This window comes from Apus apus, chromosome 4 (assembly GCF_020740795.1).
Source record: "Apus apus isolate bApuApu2 chromosome 4, bApuApu2.pri.cur, whole genome shotgun sequence".
Lineage (NCBI taxonomy): Eukaryota > Metazoa > Chordata > Aves > Apodiformes > Apodidae > Apus > Apus apus.
Genome location: NC_067285.1, coordinates 14,898,875 through 14,921,336, shown reverse-complemented (window position 1 = coordinate 14,921,336; position 22,462 = coordinate 14,898,875). Strand labels below are relative to the sequence as shown.

General features: G+C 49.3%; 1 protein-coding gene across 2 annotated transcripts in view; it reads left to right on the top strand.

The window, feature by feature from the left end:
- The window catches only part of HPSE2 (heparanase 2 (inactive)), a 109,718-nt gene that overhangs the window by 69,150 nt on the left and 18,106 nt on the right, over nt 1-22,462 (top strand). For both annotated transcript variants that reach the window (XM_051618901.1, XM_051618900.1), the window contains 4 exons: nt 3,630-3,803; nt 4,382-4,553; nt 14,458-14,505; nt 22,199-22,292. In XM_051618901.1, coding sequence (XP_051474861.1) covers nt 3,630-3,803; nt 4,382-4,553; nt 14,458-14,505; nt 22,199-22,292 — 488 coding nt within the window. The remainder of the gene's footprint in view (nt 1-3,629; nt 3,804-4,381; nt 4,554-14,457; nt 14,506-22,198; nt 22,293-22,462) is intronic.

The following is a 22,462-nucleotide window of genomic DNA, read 5'->3' as shown; positions in this document are numbered from 1 at the left end:
ATGAGGTCTCCCTCTCAGCCCACTGGCTTCTGTTAGTCCCAAACCCACCAAGATGCCCATCCCCACCAAACTCTTCCAGCCACCACTGCTGCTGGGTGTGAGGAAAGGGAGCACAGAGTTTTGCTCTCTTGATTAGCCTTGATCCAGCTACGTGAGCATTGGTAACTGGCAGTAGCTGACTCTCAGCATCCTTGTACTTTTTTTTTTTTAATATCTTTTCTTCCTTTTTTTTTTTTTTATTTGCTTTGTTCCTTCTCCCCGAGCTCAGTGGCACATGAGAGCTGAACGTGTGCACCTCTGCACCAGAAGGAGGGGGAGAAGGGCCAGGGAGAATATCTTATAAATCCAGTTCTGCTCTATTAAGATTCATTCTGGTATGACAATGGCTTTTTCTATTGAAATGCTTTGTGAAAGCCTTGCCTAATGATCTGTTAGCTGGGGAAAGGTTAAATTCGTGGAAGTTTTTCTGGGTTTGATGAAGAAAAAACAGTGCAATTATCCAGAATTCTAAGTGAGTTTTAGCCAGCTGTTAATAATACTGTGATTCTTCATGTTCTCATTACTCAAAAGTAATGTGGCCATCCCCAGTCATGGCAGTAAAATATTTATAGCTTTGTGTTTTGGCCCTGTTTGTACTTACAGAGGGCTGGACATCACTCAAGGTCTTCTAAATGTGCTTCTTTTTTGTGCTTTAGGCACCCGTGACAGTTCTCATCTAACCACAGCTGTCTGCAACAGAGATGTCCAGTTTAAGTCAGTCACCTCAGGAGGGATCAGACATGCTCTTTAACCACTAACAGTTGGGTGTCTTGTGCAAACTGGTCATGAAGGCTCTGCTAGAGTCACTGGAGAGAGTGGTACTTCCAGATTTGCACCATCCTTAGAGCTGCCAAGGATAAAGGAGATAAACGGGCTCGATGCCTGATATTCTTGATAGCAAGAGTGCCCATATTAGCAACCTGGTTTGACACAGAGATGGGTTTATTGGTAGTTTTCTGCTCTTTGCAGCCTCATTGCAGTCTGTGAGTTGGTTTGTGTGCTGGGAGCAAGCTCTGTCCTCTGATTGCTGAGATTTCCAGCTTGGAAAGTCATGGCAGAACATGAAATACACGTGGCATCTCTGTGTCTAGGCACACAGAAACAAAATAAGTGTCATGGGGAAAATATAATTTCACAGTGGCAGGCCCTGCACTGAGATAAACAGACAGCTTGTTTCCTCCGGTGGATGCATGGAAAATCAATTCCCAGTCCTCTGCAAACTTCTAAACATGAACCAAATCCCCTCCTGCAGTACTTAAGAACTACAACTGTTTTGCACCAGCAAAAGGGTTTCATTTCTAGCAGGGGAACTGCAGGTAACACCTTTTTGCTATCTTCATGTTGTCATTTATGTATCTGTCTTATGCTCTTTAAAGGAGTCTCATTTCAAGTGCAGTTTTTTGCCTGGAGGTCTGAAGTAAATGAGTATTAAGTAACTGTATCTGTCTCTAATTCACTAAACATCCAGAAAAACAGCTAATGTGCCTGAACCAGTGGGATGAATACATTAGATTAATCTAATTCAGCTACTTTTCACTCCAACAACCAGTAGCATTTAAAAAGAGGTTGTGAAAGGGATTAGGAATTTTTCTACATTTTCCTTTCTTTTCCTTTCCATGGCCTTGCTGTGTTCCATTAAACACTAGCTATTCACTTAGCTTATTTCCTTGACCCTCCTTAAAACATTGCTTTTAAGGTAAGTTCCTTCTTCTTAGAGCTGGCTCTGTATCCACCGAGGCTTGCAGTGCCTAGGAAGGATGACAGCATCAACACAGACATCTAGGCTGTGAGCCGCTTATCCTGACTGGAGCAAACGTCTCCCAGCTGTCACCATCTCTCTTGCACACCATGATCCAGCAGTGAGGGCACAGAGAGTCTCAGAGCATCACCCCTGGACTTAGAGCCATTCCCTGAGCATGCAGTCGCCTTTTCTCCATCCCCTTCAGCTGCCTTGGCTGTGGTGGTGCACGGTATCACGTCAGTGCTATAGCAAGTCTGATGTATGTATCCTCTGCTCCTTTATCCCCTTCTTTGATGGAAATGTGTAAAGAGACCCAGAGCAGGTTGCCTTCACTCTTCCATTTAACAGCAAATGGCTGGTAGCTGCTCTTGGTGTGTGTATTTCTCATTGATGTTCAGTTTAAATCAGGGTTACCTCACTTGCCAGAGAGACCATCATGTACAATCATGTCAAAAGCCTTAGAAACCATCCAGGTATAAGACCTAAAGGGCTGCTTTGCTGCCCACAAGCCCTGCTCTCCTGTCAGTAGGTTGCTTTAGTGTGATTTGTTCTTGACACATTCCTGTGGCTGTTGATCATCTCCTTATATTTTGTAAGTGCTGACAAGCAGCTTGATTATTTGTCCAAGTATTTTTCTAGGACCTGAGGCCAGTCTGCCTACTCTGTAATTCCCCAGCACCTCCTTCCCCTCTTCTGCAAGTGGAGCCCTCAGTCTGCCCTCTTCAGCCCCCTGGAACCTCCCCGTCCCTGGTGGCTCCTCACAGTTAAGTGGTTGCATCTCTGAGGCTGCTTCAGGAAGCTTGCCGAGTGTCCTGGGATGCAGTTCAGCAGGCAGGCATGATTGAAAACACCACAGTTATCTCATCACTCTCTAACCAAATCTCCTCTCACTGTCACATGAGTTCATATTCTGCAAATGCTGGCATTAGCTTCATCAGACATTTGATTGCTTTTGAGTTTTTAGGGAAGACTGAAGCAAAAAAAAAAAAAAAAGCATTAAGTGTTTTGGCTGTCTCGGCAGTGCCCTGTGGTAACGTCACTTCTCCCTGAACAGTGGGTTTAGCTCTTTCTTTTGTCTTTACTTTCGCTGCTGGCTGGTGCCCCACTGCTCATCGAGGCCACAGCACAGCAGGGGAGATGCCAGCTGGGGACCTTTGGTGCCAGTAGGTAGGACACAAATCCTGCAAAGACCCCAGCACCTTCAGGTTGGGCAGCCCGGTAGCAGGGCATGGCCTGGTTGTCCCCAGGTGGGGAGCCCTCCTGTCCCCAAGCTCAAGGGGTGTCACAAAGCCCCTCTCATTGTGTGCAGAACAGAGGTTAGCTGGCTGCATGGTGCATGCCTTGGAGGCTCTGCTGGATTACTGCTGGGGCTTCGTTGCTGCACAGGGGGTGTGAGAGCAGACAGCAGGCTGTGGCAGCATGCAGGAGAGGTGGCTGTGAGGTGGCAGCCCTGGGGCAGAGATTTCCCCCTCTGCTTCCCAGCACTGCAGGGAGCTGCTCTGAAAGAGATGCAAGGCAGGATAAGCACAGGAAAGGCTGAACTTTCCTTGCCAAGAGCAGATGAAAAGAGATGTTATAAAGTCACTTGTCTCTGGTAACATGGCCCCTAGCTCTGACAGAGTGGTGGAGGGCATCCAAGTTTCATGCTGGAAGGGGATGAGCCCACACCTGGAATCCTATCCCAGTTTCAAAGGTCAGATGAATTTCTGTGGTTACAGATGTCGTGGGGATGGCATTTGACCCTGGCTCATCTACACAGAAGGCAAGGTCTGATGGACAGCAGGATCATTTGAACCTCTCTGGAACTAGCTTTCATTTGAATTACAAACTTTTTTTTGTTTCTTCCCAGCCAGGTCTCTAGACAAACTCTATAACTTTGCTGACTGCTCTGGCCTTCACCTGATCTTTGCACTGAATGCTTTGCGCCGAAATCCCAACAACTCCTGGAACAGTTCCAACGCTCTCAGCTTGCTGAAGTACAGTGCCAGCAAGAAGTACAACATCTCCTGGGAGCTGGGCAATGGTGAGTGTGGGAACAGGAGAGCCACAGGAATGGTGCTTAGTGTGGCAGAAGGTACTCCCTTTTGGAAGAGGATATTATAGATCATAGGACATGTCAGATTATAATATAGTTTCAGAGGAATTAAAAGGCTCCTGCTATGAGGCAGCACCATCTCTAAGACAGAACTGGCATCTGCTAGCACCTTAGCTGGATGTTTCCATCAGGTGGTACAAACCACATTAAATGTTTCTGCCCCATCTGCTGAGTACAGCTTGTCCTGGGGTGGGCAGACCAGCAGCTGTATGGGCTGGGATGGTGGCTGCAGTGCCAGGGGAAGTGGAGGACCCTACAAGGACACCAAGGTGCAGGTTCTTCACCCAGCACATAGCAAAAGAGGTGTGGGAGGAGATGCTGGCACAGGAAAGCAGCAGTGACCCTCATCCACTTCTCAGAGGCTCCTTCTGCTGCTCCTCAGAGCAGGCGGGCAGGTCTGTGGAGCTCAAGCTGTGCGACAGCCTGTGAGCTGTGTGTCTCTCTCCGGAAGCACGGATGAAGGAGCAGAGCTGGCAAGCCTTGCTTTTCTATTTTTATTTTCCCAGAGCCCAATAACTATCGGACCCTGATCGGCCGCTCCGTGAACGGCAGCCAGCTGGGGAAGGACTACATCCAGCTGAGAAGCCTGCTGCAGCTTATCCGCACTTATTCCAGAGCAAACCTCTATGGGCCGAACATTGGGAGGCCCAGAAAGAATGTCATTGCTCTCCTGGAAGGGTAAGTGCTGTTGCTTTGATCAAGAAGAGGTGATCAAGAAGCCCATCCTGAGACTGATGCCCTTTGCAGCAGGTAGACTTGCTCTTTGGCTTCCTGATGTCCAACAGCTGCCAGGGCACTGAGACTCTGTGCAGTTCAGCCACCCCAGCACCAGGGGCTTGTGGACGTGGTTATCTGTGCTGCTAAACTTCTGCAGAGGTCCTTGGTGGGATTATGGGCTGGGCTGATTAACACTTTCCCAAATATTCCCAGCATTTCCCAGTAACAGGCAGACTGAGGTGCCCCCCTTGGTGTGATGTAAAGATAACACAGGGGTGCAGATGCAGGCTGCTGAATGCCTCTGGGTCCTGGCACCACTTCCCAGCATAGATTTTGTCCCAGAGTCCTCCTGGACAAATTGCTTTGCTCTTCCCCTGTAGTGGCTTCTTCTCCCTGTGCTTTCTCCATCTGTGCAGAGGAAGAACCTGCAGCAACTTTCTTCATTGGCCAAGCCTTCTGCTCCCTCCTAGGAGAATTGGCATGCCTCTAGTCTGGGGAGGCCAGAGGTGGAGAAGGAATGGTGACAGTGAGGGACGCAGACACCTGGAGGTGACATTGGACAGCTACAGGAATCAGGGAGGTGTGGGAGCCTGCTGGCAGCAGGAATTGGGACTGCGCGGCTCAAAGGCTCTGCAGCAGAGGGGGAATTCCCTGCAGGACTGTAAACAGAAACTCCAGTGCAGAGGGCTGGGCAGGGGGAGGTGTGGAAGGGACTCTGCTGGGAGCAAAGCTGGGTCTAGCATTCATTAACATCTGCATGAATGATCTGGCAGAAACAATAAACAGTACACTGATGCAGTCCCTGACGGGGTAGGGAGGGAGCCAGGGCCAGATTCTCAGCCCTGCTGCAGCAGCACAAAGAGACCATAAAGCTGGTGGGACCAGCTGCGACGCCCGCGTCCCTCCCGCGGACAGAGGCGGGGGATCCGCCCCTGCGCACACACCGCGGGGCGCAGCGCTCGGCCCAGCCCCGGCGTGCGCGGGGGTCACCGAACGCTGTAGTAGCCTTGATCAGCAGGAAACCTATTAGCACCGGGAGGAGCAGGCTGAGTAAAGAAAACAACGGGGATGAGAGCCAAGCAGCTCTTGGAGAAAGGGAAGTCCTCCTGCTGTGTTTGCCCTTTGTGCGCTGCAGCCGGGTCCCAGGGAAGAGGGGTCGGATGAGCTGAGTCGCACAGCCAGGGTGGTCCTGCAGCTCTGCCTCGATGGAGCTGGCTCTGACTGACAGCGACCTGGGAGCCAGGCTGTGGCGTACAGGGGATGGAGGGGGTGCCAGAAACACCATCTCGAATGAAAGGGAAGGAAAGTGAGAGCTAGGGTTTGAGCAGCCCTGGGGACAGGATGGTGGGGATCTCCAGACCACCAACTGGGTCCAAAAGAGCTGTTCCAGGCATGCCTGCTCCCCAAGCTACATGCTGTTTCTCTGCTGCCATCCTTGCCTGGCAGGGTGACTCTAGTCCACAGGTGCCCACGGTGATTTCTCTCTCCCAAGGAGAAGCTTTGTGTCCTGCACTCCAAACCCTGGTGTCTGCAGCTCATGTTGAGCGGCACGTGCCCCCATGGCCTTACAGCCCACAGGGTCCTGTGGGACAAGAGCTGCTTGTCTTTCCACATAAAGACTCCATTGTTTTCAGGCAAGGCGTAAAGAGGAGGAACAAGTCTGATTACACAAAGACAAAGGACTAAACGCTAGTTTGCAGCACTTGGAAATGGAGTTGCAAAAGGACAAACAAACCCCAGTTCCTAAGCTGCTTGACAGCATGAGCTTTATTCCCAGCAGCTCCCCGAGATCTCCTCAGGACTCTCAGTTAGTGCCACCAAGAGCTTTGTCTCTTGCGGCAGCATCGAAGGGCTGGTCAGTGGGGTGTGGCTCAGCTTCTGCCCGGGGCTGTCACAGCCAGGACATGCCACTGGGGATCCTGAACGAGCTTCACACAGTCAGCAAGCAGGAGAGAGGGGAAGGAATTTAGGAAGGTGGTCTCAATGACAAGCCTGCTGTCTGCCCTGCTAGACCACCATGAGTGCTCTAGGTAGTTCTTGCAATAGGATGAAGGCTCCAGAGTGTGTGCAGTTTGTCCTGATGATGTGAAATCTGCAAAGTTATGCATTTATTTAAAAAAAACCAAACATTAAGAACAGCAGAAGTCAACCAGATAGGAAGAGGCATGCCAAGTGGAAGATTATGACCCAGGACTGGGTGGGACTGAACCCTTCCTGGGGTACCACCTTTCTCTGGGGCTGCTAGACAGTCTTGATGAGAGCAGATCAGGCACCTGAAGGTCTGCAGCATGTAGAGGTGTGTGCATGCTGTCCCACTGCAAAGGCTGTCCTGAGACAGGTGACACTGAGCTGTGCTGGGTGAAATCTCTGCCCTTTCTGATGACGGAGGTTGGGTATGGTGAAGGGCAGGAGAGTCCTGCCTGAAACACAGCAGCATGGTCTGTGTGTTCTTTCACTGCCAAGTTACTTTTCCCAAGCTCTTGTACCACTTTGCAGGGTGTAGTGGCTCAGGGAAGCCACAGAGCAGATCAGTGTCACTCTGGGCTGGCTAGTCCTGGCGTCTGGACATGAACTGCTACTGCTGATGTAAGGACAGGCTGTTGCAGTGATGGAGCATTGCTCCCATGGCTGAGGCCTGCTGTGCAGGAGGCTAGAAATGGTGTCTTGTGAATGCACAGGTGCAAGAGGGAATTTCTCCAGACACAACCAACAGTTGAGTTTGATGAGGTGTTAATTAGACCATTCATGCAGACTGAGCTGTTGCAGAGCAGACCACGTTAGCTACCTACTGTGTCTGTGGGTACAGGAGTCCCAGAACTGCTCAGAATTTGCTTGGGGAAAAAAAAGATGAGATTCTAAGGAATTAACATAGATTTTAACAGCAGCTCAGGAATCAAACACAAAAGTTAATGCATGACTGAATCCCACATTTGGTGTTGGAAGAGAAGAAACACAAATGAAAGCTGTTAGGAAGGAGATGCTAACGTGTATTAAAGCTCAGAATGTTTGATACAAAACAGGCTGGCACATCTGGGCAGGTGTGGCTAAGGGCTCTCATTACCTGTTGTTCCTCGGCTGGTGTAGACTAGTTCTTGCCACTGGACACTCACAAGCACTGAGGTGTTACTCCACCACGGCAGGAGCTGCAGGAGCATAAGGGCTGGCAGACACTTCTGTCCACACTAGGCAGGCTATTGTTGAACCTCTGTGGCCACTTCAGGACCTAAGGCTGCTGAAGTCACCAGAGAAGTGAAAATTTTCCTTGTCTGGAGCTACAGCCTTTCCTTATGTCCTCATCTTACAGCTCTTAGAGCCACCAGACCTCCTGCCTCCTTGGCTTTCTGTCTGCCCTCTTTCCAGGTCCTTGGCCCCTTCTTGCTGCTGCTGTCACCAGTGCATATGCACCTCTGGCCAGGCAGCAGCACAGGCAAGGAAGCTCCCACATGTCAATCCTCACCTCACAAGGCTCAGGAGTTTCTCATCCTTTACGATTTTACTGCCTTCTACTCCTGGTTTGTAGTTCCCATGAAGAGTTAACCATCCATCTGGGTCACTGTAGCTCCTTTTGGTGGTGATGTCGTTCTACAGTGCCCTGAAATGAGCCCATAAAAGTGAGGAAGCACGTTTGCCAGTGGTGATGATGCCCTTCCTCACTGCCAGCTGTGGACATGGTAGGGTCATGAGGGGACATGAAGATGATGTCTCAATTATCTGTGGGCAGCCCAGATAAGGGGTCAGGTTAAAACCTGTCCCAGTCCTAAGTCCTGCTCCCTGCATCCGCAAGTCAACCCCAAGCTCAGCTTCCCCTGTAGGTGCTTATGTGGTAAAGGTGTTAGCTTATAGCTCCTGAAATGGCACAGGCTGCACACAGCCAACACAACCAGAGGCCACAGCAAAATCAAGGTGCAAAAAAATGGAAGGGTCTTTGGTAGTATTTTTAAGATGACTGTCCATGCCTTGTATCTGTGCTGTTAGGAGGAAAAAGAGGGGCTGTGGCTGGCTGAGCAGGTCCAGACACATCAGTCAGTCCAGGCATTGCTTTTTATTTTTGACTTGTTGTGGAGTAGTAGCCAAAGACAGTGTTTGGACAGAGGCGGTTTGTTTACTTTCAAGTAGGGAAGAAAAACAAGGAGAACCTGGAGTAGACAGTACCTGGCAGAGGGAAGGACTCTGGGTGGGTTTCAGGGAGAAAAGTAGTTATTTGTCCTGCCTCTTGCTGACAAGAACTTCTGCCCTGTTTGACACGGGGGACTTGTAAGCACTGTATTTTTAGAAGCTCTGTTTTGGCTGTTTGACTTCCTTCAAAAAGTACATCCTTGCTGTACTTGGTCCAAGGCACTTCAGAGATTCTGCAGAGGTGGGTGTCTCAGTCAGCAGAGCCAGAAGCTTCACCCTTATGTGATTACCACAAGGCTGGTGGCACAGGCTGTGCCAGGACACTGAATAGCTCCAGAGCAAGAAATCTGTGCAAAAAATCAAGCCACAAGACGAGCAACATTAAACTAATGATACAAAAGGAGGAAGAGGTCACTGCAACATAAACTTAGGTTCTGGGAGCATCAAACTTATGAGTGAATCCATTCATAAATACATTGAAATGGGGTGTGAAGGATCTGATGAAGCATTTTGTGGTTAGTTATATAGCAGGGTCAAGCATCTGAGATTTAAGCAAAGGATTTAGCTATTGCTCTTTCAGGAGAAAAGGGTTAAGATTGTTGTTGTTGCTGAAACTTGATCTGGATGGCTGGAATGCCAAAACCGTGGACACCTGTATAGAAAGAAAAAAATGGGTAAGAGGAGACACAGATGAGATTATGTCACTGTGTAAGGACACAGTGTACCTTCATCCTGATTGCTATCTACAACCTTAGTAATTTCATCTCAGATAAGATGTAGTAGAACCTGGAGGGTTACAGGGAGAGGAGCCGAGGAGGTATGTGGTGTCTTCATGTGAGAAGAGATTAAATAGGCTATGTCTGTTCAGCTCAGAAGACAGAGAGCTCAGAGGGAGTATTATTGAGCCTGTGAATGGGGTGTTTTTTTCCACAAAGTAGTTTGGAAGGAAGCTTTGGAAAGAAGGAGGAAGCTTTTTCACGTGATATGCAATGGCATTGTAGAATTCATTGTCACAGGGTATTGTGGACCTGGTATTGCCAGAGGTGTGTGTGCAGAAAGTGACCAGACACATCAATGGGGGGGAAGGCATCAGTGTTAATACAACATCACGGTCCAAATGCAACCTTCTGAGTCCCTGGAGTGCAGATTCCCAATGCTGTGTGGGGCAGTCTGGGACATAAAGCCCTCTTTTTTTGCAAAAAGGCTTGTGCAGCCTTACTGTAGGTCAGATTGGTGGAAGAAAGGTGATGCTGAGGAGAGAGAATGCAATGTAGCAGCAGATTGGTATGTAGTCTCCACCAGGCTAAGCTCCCTGGAGTAAAACCCCTGTCTGAAATCTGGCGCTGCAGGTTGAAGTCTTTGCAGCAGGTAGCATGAATTGGATCTAGTACCTGTCTCTGCTGCTGCAGGTATTTGATGGTTCTTCAGGAACCTGAAGAAATTAGGAAGTGAAGCGTGTGCCTTAGTCCCCCTCACCAACCTATTTGAACACAGGATAAAGCTGTTTCTACCCATCATTGTTGGCTCAAAGGGTACAGATCTACCACCCAGCTCTAGGGATCCATCACAGCACCACAGGCAGGCCAGTGTTGCTGCTACATTTGGGGCTTGGCGGAGGTCACTTTGCTTTTGTAGTACTCCAGGGAGTAACAGGTAAAATAACCCACGTTTGTGAAGTCCAGCACCCAGGAGTCAGACAATGCTAAATGACCTGGGAGCCCGTGTGAGAGTAACTTGCAGCTGCATCCTTTGTGACAGGATCACTTTTTTTTATTTAAAGGATGACAGTCTGCAATTATCTGCATGGGAAAGAGCGTTCCAAATGCAGGTAGCTCTTTAAATATCAGGAATAAGCCTAGGAAGCTCCAGTGGCTGGAAGCTGAAGCCAGACACATTCAGATGAAAAATAACATACTTGGAGACTAATTAACCATGGGAGCAATTTGCTTAAGGTTGCAGTAGGTGCTCCATGACTGGCAAGTACTGAACCAGGACAGGAGAACTATTTCAGAGACATGCCCACACTCAAATGGAAATTATGGTCCTGGGAGATGTGGCTATGGGAGATGCTCAGGGAAAGGTCAGATTTGAGCCATGGTTTCACAATATAGACTTGTGGTGCCAGTACCATCTTGTGATGTTGCAGCCCTCCTGCTCCTCTCTGCCACAGCTCATTCCCAACCTATGAGGTGCTGCCCCGTGTTATGCCAGTATTACCATTCCTTGGACAGAGCTGCAAACTGTTTGGATGACTGATCAGTATTAAATTACATTTTTCTCAGGGCTTATTTAAAAGCAAGCGGAAGCCTCAATTCTAGCTCAAACGGGCCCCACAAGTAGTAATGCTGGCATGGGCTGGTGGCACGTGGGTAGCTGTAAGGGTAAGGAGATGGATCTATCCAAGCTCAGTCACTTTGTCTAATCCTCAGTATCACAAACTGCCTGAGGCTCCTTTTCCTTCACAGGTCTCTTACGTGTTCAGTTTTCCCACCTAGAGATGCTGCCCCAGCAGATTTGGAGGATTTTTACATTTGCCCAGGTTTCTGGTGAGTGGAAGTCCAGCCAGGGGTCCCACATGGGCATGCCCTGGGGCTGCCATCCACCTGAATTACAGGGCATCACCACAGTAGTTGCCCACGTTGCCTATAAAGCACAGGCTCAGCTTGTCCCACTGCTCCTGGGGGAGGACTTGCTGCATATGCACTGTGCTGCTGGTCGGTGCTCACAGAGAAAGGACAGTGTGGAGGGAAATGGCAGATTTACTGCCCCAGCCCATCTGTGCAGCACATGTGCAGGGATCTGAGCCCTCACGGAAGCGCCTGGTTTGCTCAGCCTGTGCTGTGCTGCACACATGGACATCAGGCAGTCCAGGAAATCCCAGATAAAAATGTGCCAGTGCTGTTCATATGGACTGTATGGATCTTTGCTGGTCTCAAAATCTGTGGTTTGAGCAGCACAGGTGCTACAGGAAGAAAGAGATTTGTAACATCTGTATTCCTAAACTGAGGATATTGAGATACCTGTGCATCACTGCACTCCACCTGCCCTGGGCTTTCATCTGCTGCTCATGCAGTACCACTTGTTGGCTGCTGAGCTGCCATAGGTTGCCTTTGGAGGGTACAGACCATTGCCCAAGTCATCTGGGGTGCTCCAGGCACAACTCCACCCTGAATTTCACCAGGAACTTTTCAACTTCACCCTGTGAAAATCTCAATTAAAAAAAAAAACCAAGCCAAAATAAAAAAAAAATAGACATGGAAAGCAAAATTTGAGCTAGATATGCGTCTTTTATGGTAAAATTTGAAAATGGCCAGAACTAACCAATTTATTTCACTCTTCTGGAGACAGAAGATGAACACTAAGCAAGTCAAGGACTTTTCTTCCTGCATTTTGTCTGTACTGCACTGCCTGAGTGATGCCTGTGTCGTGAAACAACATTTTCTCAGGAGCTTTTTAACAACAGACCAGTTAGTTTCCTGAAGACATGGGAAATGGGACAGATGGATGTCCTGCTTCTGCTGCTCCAGGGATGCTGGAGGTTATACCAAGGGTTTGCTTTGCTTTTAACTGCCTGTTCAAAGACCATTGTAGCAGGTATGTTTGCAGCAGGGCTGTAGACACTGTGGAAGGTGTGAGGAAAAGTGGAGGGCTTCTTCCTACATGTCCAGTCTGCTCACAGTTTTGGACTGTTAGTGGAGAGTGCCAAGCTGAGCTTGAGACATGATTTAGTAAAGTACAGGATGGTTTATTTTGCAGCCAGGTTAAAAAGCAAGCTGGTCTAATCTTCAAACCAAATTGCAATATATCGATCTTTAAACCAAATATATATTGTGTTCATAATTAAAGTTTAGATTTCATTGGTGTACTCTTGTACACTTCATGCATTACCTTGTAGGCAGCACTAGCCAAGTTTTTTGATCCATTTGGCATAATTCTGCAGACTTCATTTTGTAGAACAATATTTGCAAAACCCCCTTTTCACCAGGTGACCCACGTGAGTTGTGGGGAGCTCACAGCTCCCTCCATGGCTGCACCACGGCTGGTCTAGCTGGTCTCCTCACCCTGAACAGCTGGGGAGGAACCATCTCCAAACCACTGCCCTGGTTCTTCCCTCTGCACTGGACCCTTAGGAGAGATATAAAAGCATTTCTGAAAGGCAAGCCCGGGAACTGAAGCTCACAGCACTGCTAGGCAGCAGAATCAGGGAAGCATCCTTGCTAGGAGGTTTTACAGCATGTTACTGTTTGTCCATTTCTAATTGTATCTCTTCCCTCCCTGTCTGCAGGGATTTATTACTGCTGCCTTTGCCAGTGTCGTCTTATGCTTCACAGGGTCCAGCTGCCCTTTTGTCCCAGTCTATAATTGACCATCGTCATTAATTTAAAGTCAGAATGATTGTTTCTGAGCTATATTTAGCCTGAAGTTTGCTGCTCTTGTTTCAGACCTGATTAGAGGCTCATGTGCCGGAAAGCTTGCTGTTCTTTCCTGCCATGACAACTGGCCTGATTAAAGACCTCATCTCTCCTCACAAACCTTCCCTTTCCTTCCCCACCCTCAGATGTGGGGCTGTCCTGGGGAAGCTGGGGTTGCAGGACCCAGTGCCACTTATCCCGATGGCCTGGAGAAGGCAGGAGAGCTGCATGATTCCTGTTGTGTTCCCGGGATCCCTGTGCCTCAAAGAGCAGCCTGAGACAAATACAGCATCAGGTTCTTTCTCATCACATTCACTTGCTGCAGCCAGTGTCTCCTGTCATGTGTAATCATTATCTCTTCCAAAATGCATCACCTACACAGCACACGTTACACTACGGAACAGAAAAGCAGGCCTGTCCTGTTGGTGTGAGCCTTTCTGTGTTTTCATCTCTCTGCTCCTAAGCTTAAGAGTAACTGCTTGGGCTTCCTCCTGGGAGTCGCAGTTTTCAGGGTGCAGTTTGGCTTGCTGGAGGGATTGCAGGGAGGCAGGGAGGGACTGCCTGGGATGGCAGGAGGCCTGTGCCAGAGGCTGCTGCTGCAGTGGTCACATGCAGTCCCCAGGACTAGGAATCGCTTTGGTTTTAGCAACAGCAGCATAAGCAGATACACCTGGGTAGCCTCAAGCCTGACTCAAATAGGAGCTATCTGGAGGAGGTGTGTTGTCCACACACCTGTTGCGTGACTTTGTTGGGTCACAAGCTGTGAGGAGACTGATAGATACATGTAACTCTTTATAACCTTGTGCATGGAAATGGTATGGATAAGAATAGAAACTGGACAGACTAAAAGTGCACCCAGGTTGGAATGCCACCAGTTTGCTAATAGCCAGGGAAGGCATCAAAAAAAGGGAAGCACACAGCAGTAACTTGTCCAGCCTTTCCTCCCATTCTCCAGTGTTCAGGGGCTTCCTGAGCTGGAGGTGGTATCTTTGCATTTAATAGCTTAGCTGTTTTTTTCTTCCATTTTTTTTCATTTTCCCACTCCTTGCTTGAGCCCAGTGAAGGAGACCCTCAGCTTAAATACATACTGGGTGAAATAGTGTCTCCTTTTAAGATGAGCTTTTAAAAGTTTTTCTTTAATTGCTGTTGAGGGTTGTTGCATTCATATAGTAAGAATAATTTATTCTCTCTGTTTAAGGATGCAACAGTTTCATTAGAAAGGGTCTGTGGGTGTAGCGACCACCTTTACTATCCTGTGATATAGGATGGGCATTGGTTGTCTTAGAACTCCTGTGACAACATTGGACTCACATGGTTTTTTCCTCTGTTTCCTAAAGGTTCATGAAAGTGGCTGGCAGCACAGTGGATGCTGTTACCTGGCAACAGTAGGTATTCACCATTTCTTCTACTTTCCAACACTAACTGTAGTGATCAGACTGCTCTGGGAGCGGAGCTGATGTGCTGTCTGGGTGTCAGAGGAGCAGACATGTGACAGCCATCTCCTCTGCCCTCCTGCTGCATTTAAACAGGTGAAAGAGCCTCTGTCCCTCCCTCTGGAGCCTCTCAAACAAATACAGGAGGCGATGTATTAACCTTTACCACTGCAGCTGAGACAGAGGCTAAAAATACCAGTGCCCACATGCCTGGCCTGCCTGATTGCTGGAAACAAAGCCTGTGCTGGATGGCTGAGTCCCTGGAGGCAGCTGGGGGACAGGCAGCTCCAGCGGTGGCCAGGGTGGGGACAACAGATAAGCAAAAGCCATGGGTGACAGATGGATGGGACTAGCTGAAAGCCCTTTTCCTTCCACCTCCATCATTGTCTCCCTGCAACCACTGGCCCAGAGGAGGGAAAGGCAGCTTAGCCCAGTGCTAAAAGCGTGATGCCCCATTCCCAGCTCAATTTTGTGAGGATGTCCATAGACATGCTGCTGTCCTGCACTGCAGATGAGGCCCCAGAAGTAGATGTTGATGGAAAGGAGGTTAACATCCAAGATCCAGGCTCAAGTGGGGCTGCTGAAGAGATGCTGATACCTGTTTTTCCCTGGTTCCTACACAGGAAGGTGTGCTGATATCCAGAAGAGGCAAAGCAAGCTCTGAGCTGTAGCGCTGAGTGTGACAAGCACTAAGTGGAGGGAAAGATTTTCTTATTTGGTGGAAAATCCATAAACATCTTTTTTCTCCTCTTATTTCCAACTGCCCCAGTTTGCACACTAGCCAGAGGTAGGATTCCCAGTGGGCTGTGACCTACTGCTGCGGGAGTACAAATGCCAGTGCAAGGGTGCTGCAGTGTGGGCACAGCATAAAAGTGACCACCAGAATTGATAGAAAATTGGTTTGTGGGGCAGGCAGGACACTCTTCCACCACAGAAAGGACAAATTTCAAAGACAGACATTCACTGGAGCTAAAACTATTGAGACCTCCCTGTTCCCAGGAAAAAGTAGGTTTGCTCTGATGCTAGATTAAACTTCCCATGCAAATCACTGGCCTTGAGCACAGGAACCAGGGTCTCAGGTCCAATGTGGGCTTGTGTGTGCTGCCCACAGAGCTTGTTCCCCTGACTGGTCCTCAGCAGCGACCCTTGGTGGGGTGCTCAGGTTGCTTTGCTGCAGTGTAGCAGCTTGGTTTGTAAAGCCCATCTCTTGAAATCCCACTTGAACACCTGCTCTTAAAAAGAGGTTGGTGGGTTTTAAGACATGAGGGTTTCTTGCATGTGTGCCCAGGGTCTCTGTGTTGGTGTGTTAAGGCTGGAGATTCCTGTGGAAGCATCTCAGAGTGGTTTATAGCCCCAGCATTCAGCAAGTCCTGTTTCTTAGGGATCTTAGCCGGCCTTGCCATGCTGCAGTGTTGCTGGCTTAGGTGTTTGGCTCCTGGGGCTATCCTGCCAGGAAGCAGCAGCTTGGTGTGATGGGGGCAGTGGGGTAGCAGAGCATTTAGAGCAGGATTTTTGTTACTTACAGGCTCATACTGTGCAGTGATGATCTATGTCTCAGCTGGGAGTTTGCTTTTCATGATTACACGATGTGCTGATCACATTTACTTGATCCAGGAATTCACTTTCTGCAACAGGGCTTGATCACTGGCCCAAGCCCTCAGTGGAGCTGAGGGAACAAACCTTCAGGCTTCAGAGGTGGGGTTTCATCCTGGTGTGCAGGGAACCTGCCCGCAGTGGCTGCTTTGACTTCTTACAGGGTCAGTGCAAAGTGCTTGGCAGCTTTAGTGTGGAGCAGTCACACTGCAGCAGCAGCCTGGGAGCAGGAGGGCTGGGGCAGCTCCCCACCAGGGTGGACAGAGCTGGGATGTTGCTTGCAGACCCATTTTTACTGAGCTGCTTCTCCTCCAGCCTTGGTTTGCAGCTCTGGAGATTGCACCCATATGCATTTGTGAGGACTGGCAATGGCCACAGCTCTGAGCTGGGCTTCTGTACTGTTTATGAATAAATGTCAAAACAGTGTCTCATCCCTCTGCTCCAAACAGCAAAACAAAACAAAACAAGTTCCTTTGTATCCAAGAAGAAAATTATTAGCAGGAAACTAAACGGCTGTCTAACTTGAAGTATGAACTTTTCTGTTCCAAACCCTAACTTTCTCCTGGGATACCGGTTATAAATTTGTCAAATCTGTAATTCCTTTGAAAAGGCTGTGCTTGATCCAGAAAGGGAATTTAAAAGGGTATTCATTGCAAGGATCCTTATTCTCTGAGTGAAAACACAATATATTTGAAATACAGCTGACAGAAAAGTGACACTGGGTGGAAATAAGCAACCCTGCCAGGGTTTCTGAGCATGGTTTCACTTACATATGTAACTCAGCATGTGTGCCTCCCTCTTCAGAAGTAATGTGTTGCTGGAAAGGGATGTGTGAATGGCTTCGAAATGCTCAGGGAATTTCCACTACAGGAGGGTGTGGCAGGTGGGACTGACAGTGGCTCCAGGAGTTTTGGCATTTCCCTGATAGTTTAATTTGTTGGTTATGTTTGGTTATGAGTAAATGCTCTGTTTATTGCAGACCCCCTCAGTCTTTGGATGAGGGTTTCCACTGCTCAGGAAGCTCCACGCAGCCATCTCTTGGCTCAGCACTGGCATCTTCACACATGGTGAAGACTCATCGCCCACTTAAACCTGCAGCTGTGCCCAGTGCTGTCCTCAGGCATGCTTTCTCAGACTGTATGGCTGGTTGTGTTGTGCAAAACTCCAAGTTTTGCATATTTAATGGGCAAAACCTTATGCAATGCTGCCTCTGAAGCACAAATCCCTATTAATTACAGGGAGAGTAAATGTTAGCATCTTCAAAGCCAGTAGACATCTATCCTTTTGGCTTGTTGGAGAACACCCTGTTTATCTTGCAAGATGGAATGTCACCTGCCCTATGTGGCAAACCAGAGATGCCAGGAGCACAGGCATGTGGTGGATGCTGCTCAAAAACCTTTTGTTGGGCAGGGTTTGGGTGACATCTCTTCTGGCTTAGACATGTTGAGTGTGCAGGCAGAGTTGCTCATGAGGCAAGAGCTGGAGAGCAGAGTCCCCAAAGGTGCCAGGGCAGAGTTTGCCCAGTGTGCACACCCATCCCCAACATACATACCAAGGAAATATATTTGGGCTTAAATGAGCCAGCTGTGAGTGCTCAGAGCATGGTTTCTTCTGAGGTTGTGCCTGGAGGAAGGGATTGCATGAGGGAATCACCAGGCCATCTCCACCTGTAAATAAACCTGGCCAGGACATAGCTTTGCCCACTGGCTTGCCATCCTCTGCACTGTCTGATGGAGGGCACAGTCCCTGGCGCACAGTGGCCTTGGCCATCAGCATGGTTCCAGGCAATGCCAGGGCATGGCCAGGGAGATGGCATGGGCCAAAGACCTCTCCCACTGGCAGAGTGGACAGAGGCACCTCATCTGGGGGCAGAGAATGGCACGGGTGTGAGTTGTGCCTTAAAGACTAGAGTGCAGCCCTCAGTCATTCTTCTATATCAGTGCATTTATTGAGTGGAGGTGGGTAGTGCCTCTCCCCTGTGCCTGCAGGTCTCTACCTGGGTAGCATCCTGCTTCTCCTCTCCAGGGGAGCAGTGAGGCTGTCTGTGTCCTGTGCTGCAGGTGGGGCTCTGCTCCTCAGGAGATGCTCAAGGATGGGGGCTGCCTCTGCTGGCAGAGGTGTCTCAGTTTCACAGTTGTGGCTGCAGCAGGGTGTCAGGCTGCTGGTGCGGATCTGCCTGCTCTGCGTGCCCTAATTCTGAGCAGACTCTCCCCGTAGGAGCAGGCAACAAAGTAGATCCGGAAATTCCTGAGCTTTGGGAAGTGGGCTTTAATGTAATTAACTGCAACAGAAGAAGAGGTCAGATAATAGGGGCAAAGGTTTCTCTTTAAAATTAAAGGGGAGGTAAATGAAACCAGCTGCCCAGGAGCCAGTGCACTGCCTTCATTAAATATGGGATGATGCTCATGGCCCCATGCAGCAGATTGTGAATCTTTTCAGAAAACCATTTTAAAGGCAACACAAGTCCCAGAGGTGAGAGGATGTGCAGTCCCAGGTTCACCAAGGTGCCTGGCACTGCCCTTCTCCAGGAGGGCAGTGTGCAGCCTGGCCTGGCACCCTGCCCAAGGGTAAGGGCATTTCTTGCTGGCTCAGCCCTGCCTCACTCAACCCTTTGGCAGCAGCTTTTGTGCATTCCCAGTTCTTCTCTTTGTGCCTAGAGTCTCATGCTGCAGTTCCAGTGAGGGATGAGGGGCCAGGAATTGGGGTGGTGTGTTTCTTTGTGCTGGCACAAATCCCTGCCTAGCCCTCTGCAGAGTCCTCCCTCTGTGCCAGGCTCTGGTTTGGCCACCTCTGGAGTGATGCAGTCACACTTCCCATTGTGAAGCACACTAATCCCATCCCAAGTTCCTATGGCATATTCAAATGAGGTTTTTAGAAATGGGATAATGCAAATGGAAGGCAGAGAATTGGCTGCAGCCAGTGTAATAGGGCACCCAAAGTTGCTGTACATGGCCTTTCCTCTGAGACTCATCAAGGATTTGGTTACTAGATCCCTGTTTTCCTTGGCTGGCTTTTCTCAAGTTCCCATAGGTTGTCTGTCTACAGAGATAGTGGCATCAAACTGGGAAACACGATGAGTCAGCTCTGCATGCAATAGCCCGTATCCTCTCCTGTATTATGAGAAATGGCAAGAGTCTGTGCCCTGAAATCTAGGCTCCAGGGCCAACTGTGATGCTACATCATACTTGGAGGCCACTGGAAGATCTGCCAGCCTGTATTGGAGCAAATAGCTTGTCCATGAGCTACATGTCTTCTGCCTCTACAGAGCCATGGCTGCTAGAGACCCCTGCCCGCACTGGCAAGGGTCTGTCCATTCTTCTCCTTTTGCATTCAGACCTCACCAGCACGGGGAGAGGAGGAGGATGTGGATGCAGAGCCCTTTGGGCTGGCTCAGCCCGGCTGCCTGTGCACCACGCTGCTGCCTGGGGAGGTACTTGTCAGTGCTGGAGCTCTCTGCAGCTGCTGCTGGCTTTTTCAGAGGTTGGAGAGTTGTGACTGTTCAGGATTTATTTTTTTTTGGTTGAAGTTAAGTGCACTGAGTCATTGTAAATATCAGCAAAGCTGCAGCTTTTGCTCCTGGGAATAATCCACGCCTAATGAGCACTTCTCCTGTTTTAAATGCCTGTCAGTTGTTTGCATTTTGCTGATTTCTGTGCTGCCTTTGCTGGCAGCAAGGTTCTCAAAAGGCAGTGCCCAAATCTCAGTGGCAAAGCCTAAACCTAGAAACAGCTCATCCTTTCCCAAGTAGCTTGGTGCCAGTGAAGGCTTCAGTGCCTCTCTCTTCCTCACAAGCCTTGTGCAGCTGCTGCCATTTTCTCCCTTTCGCATTTTGGGGTAGTTGAAACTACCTGTTGGTGTCTGAGAACTTCACAGGCAGATCTGCTAAAGAACCTTGCCTGTCTTACAAAATCTGGTAATTGTCTTCATGCTCTGCTTAAATTTCCAACCAAAGTGCTCTCCTCCTCACTTTCCCAGGGCACGTGCTACCAACAAGATTTCCTGATACTGAAGCAGGTTTATTTTTTATTTTCATCCCTCTGCCAGCCCCCACTTCCCTGGGTTGTTAATGAAGGTGTCAAAAAAATGTGATGGTGACACTGTCCCTGGCATTTCTCTTCCCTGCAGGTTCTCAGTCATGCTCAGGACAGTGGCACATGCCCAGGCTACCTCCACTGTGCGGTCCCTGGGAGGGCAGAACCTCCTCTGGGCATGTTCCCGGAGAGATGTTCCTCTCACGTGGCAGCGGAGCTGTAGGTCAGAGCACACTTTGTGCTTGGATGAGGCAATGAGGAGATGCAAGCCTGCCTTTGCTTTCTGAGGGTTTTTTTCTGGGACTGTATTGGCTTGCACAGACGAGCTGAACGCTGCAGAAAACTTGCTGAGTTGAGGGGCTATAAGGAGACTGAGGTCTCCCTAACTCCATCTTTTCCCATTTAATAGAACCTTATTTTTATGGCCTTTCAGACAGTTTTCAGCACAGGTGAAAAACAGGGGTTTTTAGTCCACAGCAGCCTGAAAAAATAATTTCTGTTCAGTTCTTAAGTGCTGTGCTAAAATCCAAACATCTGCCATCCCCAGAGTCCCCTGCTTTGTAATTTAGTCTTAAAAAGTAATCTCTGTAAACCCCACCACTGCCTGCTGTTTACAGATCTGCTCTCCTCCTGGCAGCCAGTGGTTCAATAGTGTGTAAGTGACTGGAATGATTTTGAACACTTCCCAAGTCTTCTCTTGAGATAATCTCTGCCCTTAGCACCTTCCAGTCAATATAGACATACAGAAATGCCTCTTTCCTCCTTCCTTGTGTTACACAAGATTGGAGTGAAACTGGGCATGATTCCATGCTGCCCTGGGGACACAGCGGGGACTAGACATCTGGGGAAGGATTGGCACAAGAAATTCTCCTCATTTAATGGATTTCTATTCTGGGCCAGTTAGTCCTGGTGTTGCTCCACTTTCACCACAGCCCCGTGCATCCAAGCATCTTTACCCTGTTACCTGGACAGTGACTTGGAGCAGTGAGATGCAAAAATTCTCTCTGAGCACTCGTGCATATTGCACATGTGCCAGTTGCTCTGGCTGAAGTGAACTGGCAGCATCCTTTGGGAATGCTCCCGCATTCCAGCACCCAAGTGTATCAGCCACTATGATCACTACAGCTACTCACTGGTGTGGATGAGATGTATGTTATGGGTAATAGCATTAGCAGGATGTCCTGGAGCAATTCTGGTTCTTGGACCAGAAGAGGATCTGTACAGTTCCCCCTGCAGATCAGCCATTGAATAGAGAATGTCCCACAGCCCAGGCAGAGTGATATGGTTATCCCATGGTTGAGAGTGTGACCAGGCTTCCCTGTCCCCTCCTGGGTGTTTACTGCAGCCATTTCCAGTGGGCTCAAAGGGTCTTTGCTTCTTGAGACCCTTCTCTCTGGTGTCTGCGTAGTGCTCTCCTGTGACTAAGGGGCCCTTTGTTTCAGCCATTGGATGAGTATCTTCCATTTTGACATCACATATGAGTAACCTTTCCAGTAGCAATGATACTGGGCCCAGAGCTGACTGGTGTACCTGCTTTTGGAAACAGGGTGTCCCTAAGACAGGGAATGGGTGCAGATGGCATGAGCTGTGTGAGTGGAAGATCTCACAAGATCTCCCTGGTAGTGGAGCCCAGGTGCTGGTATCACAGGCACAGTGTTGGAGGGTTTCTTTCCATGGTGTCTCCATTAGATCAGTACAGAGGCTGCTGCAAGGCTTTTGCAGGTGGTGTTTTTGCTCCCAGCGTTTCACCAGGAGTAGTTAAGCAAGAGCAAACTTCCCCTGATTTCTGCAGTGCAGGATGCTCAGCATTAAGGGTGCCTCCACCTCACGCCCTGTTTTGGAGACTGAAATCATCTGCCATGCACCAGCACAGCCGGAGGGCCAGGGCAGGGCAGGGTGCAAGCAGGGACTCCCCTGGAGCAGAGGAGTTTTCTTGGCACAGGGCAGCAGGGGGATGGGAGGACATGGTTCAGGGTAGACCTACTCCCAGCTGTCTGATCCTTGTCTTATTTTCCTTCTAGTTACTACATTGATGGCCGAGTGGCCAAAGTGACGGACTTCCTGAAAACACGCCTGTTAGACACCCTGTCTGACCAGATCAGGAAAATCCAGAAAGTGCGTGAGTGCGGAGGGTCTGCGACGGGCAAGGGGGCACCGCGCCCGGGGCGCCCGGCCTTGGCACAGCTCGTGCCCAGGGCTCTGCCCCCAGCACTGACATGCTCCCAGGGGAGCTGGCATGGGCCAGGGATGGAGAGCAGCTGCTGGAGCTGGCTGTGCTCCCAGCC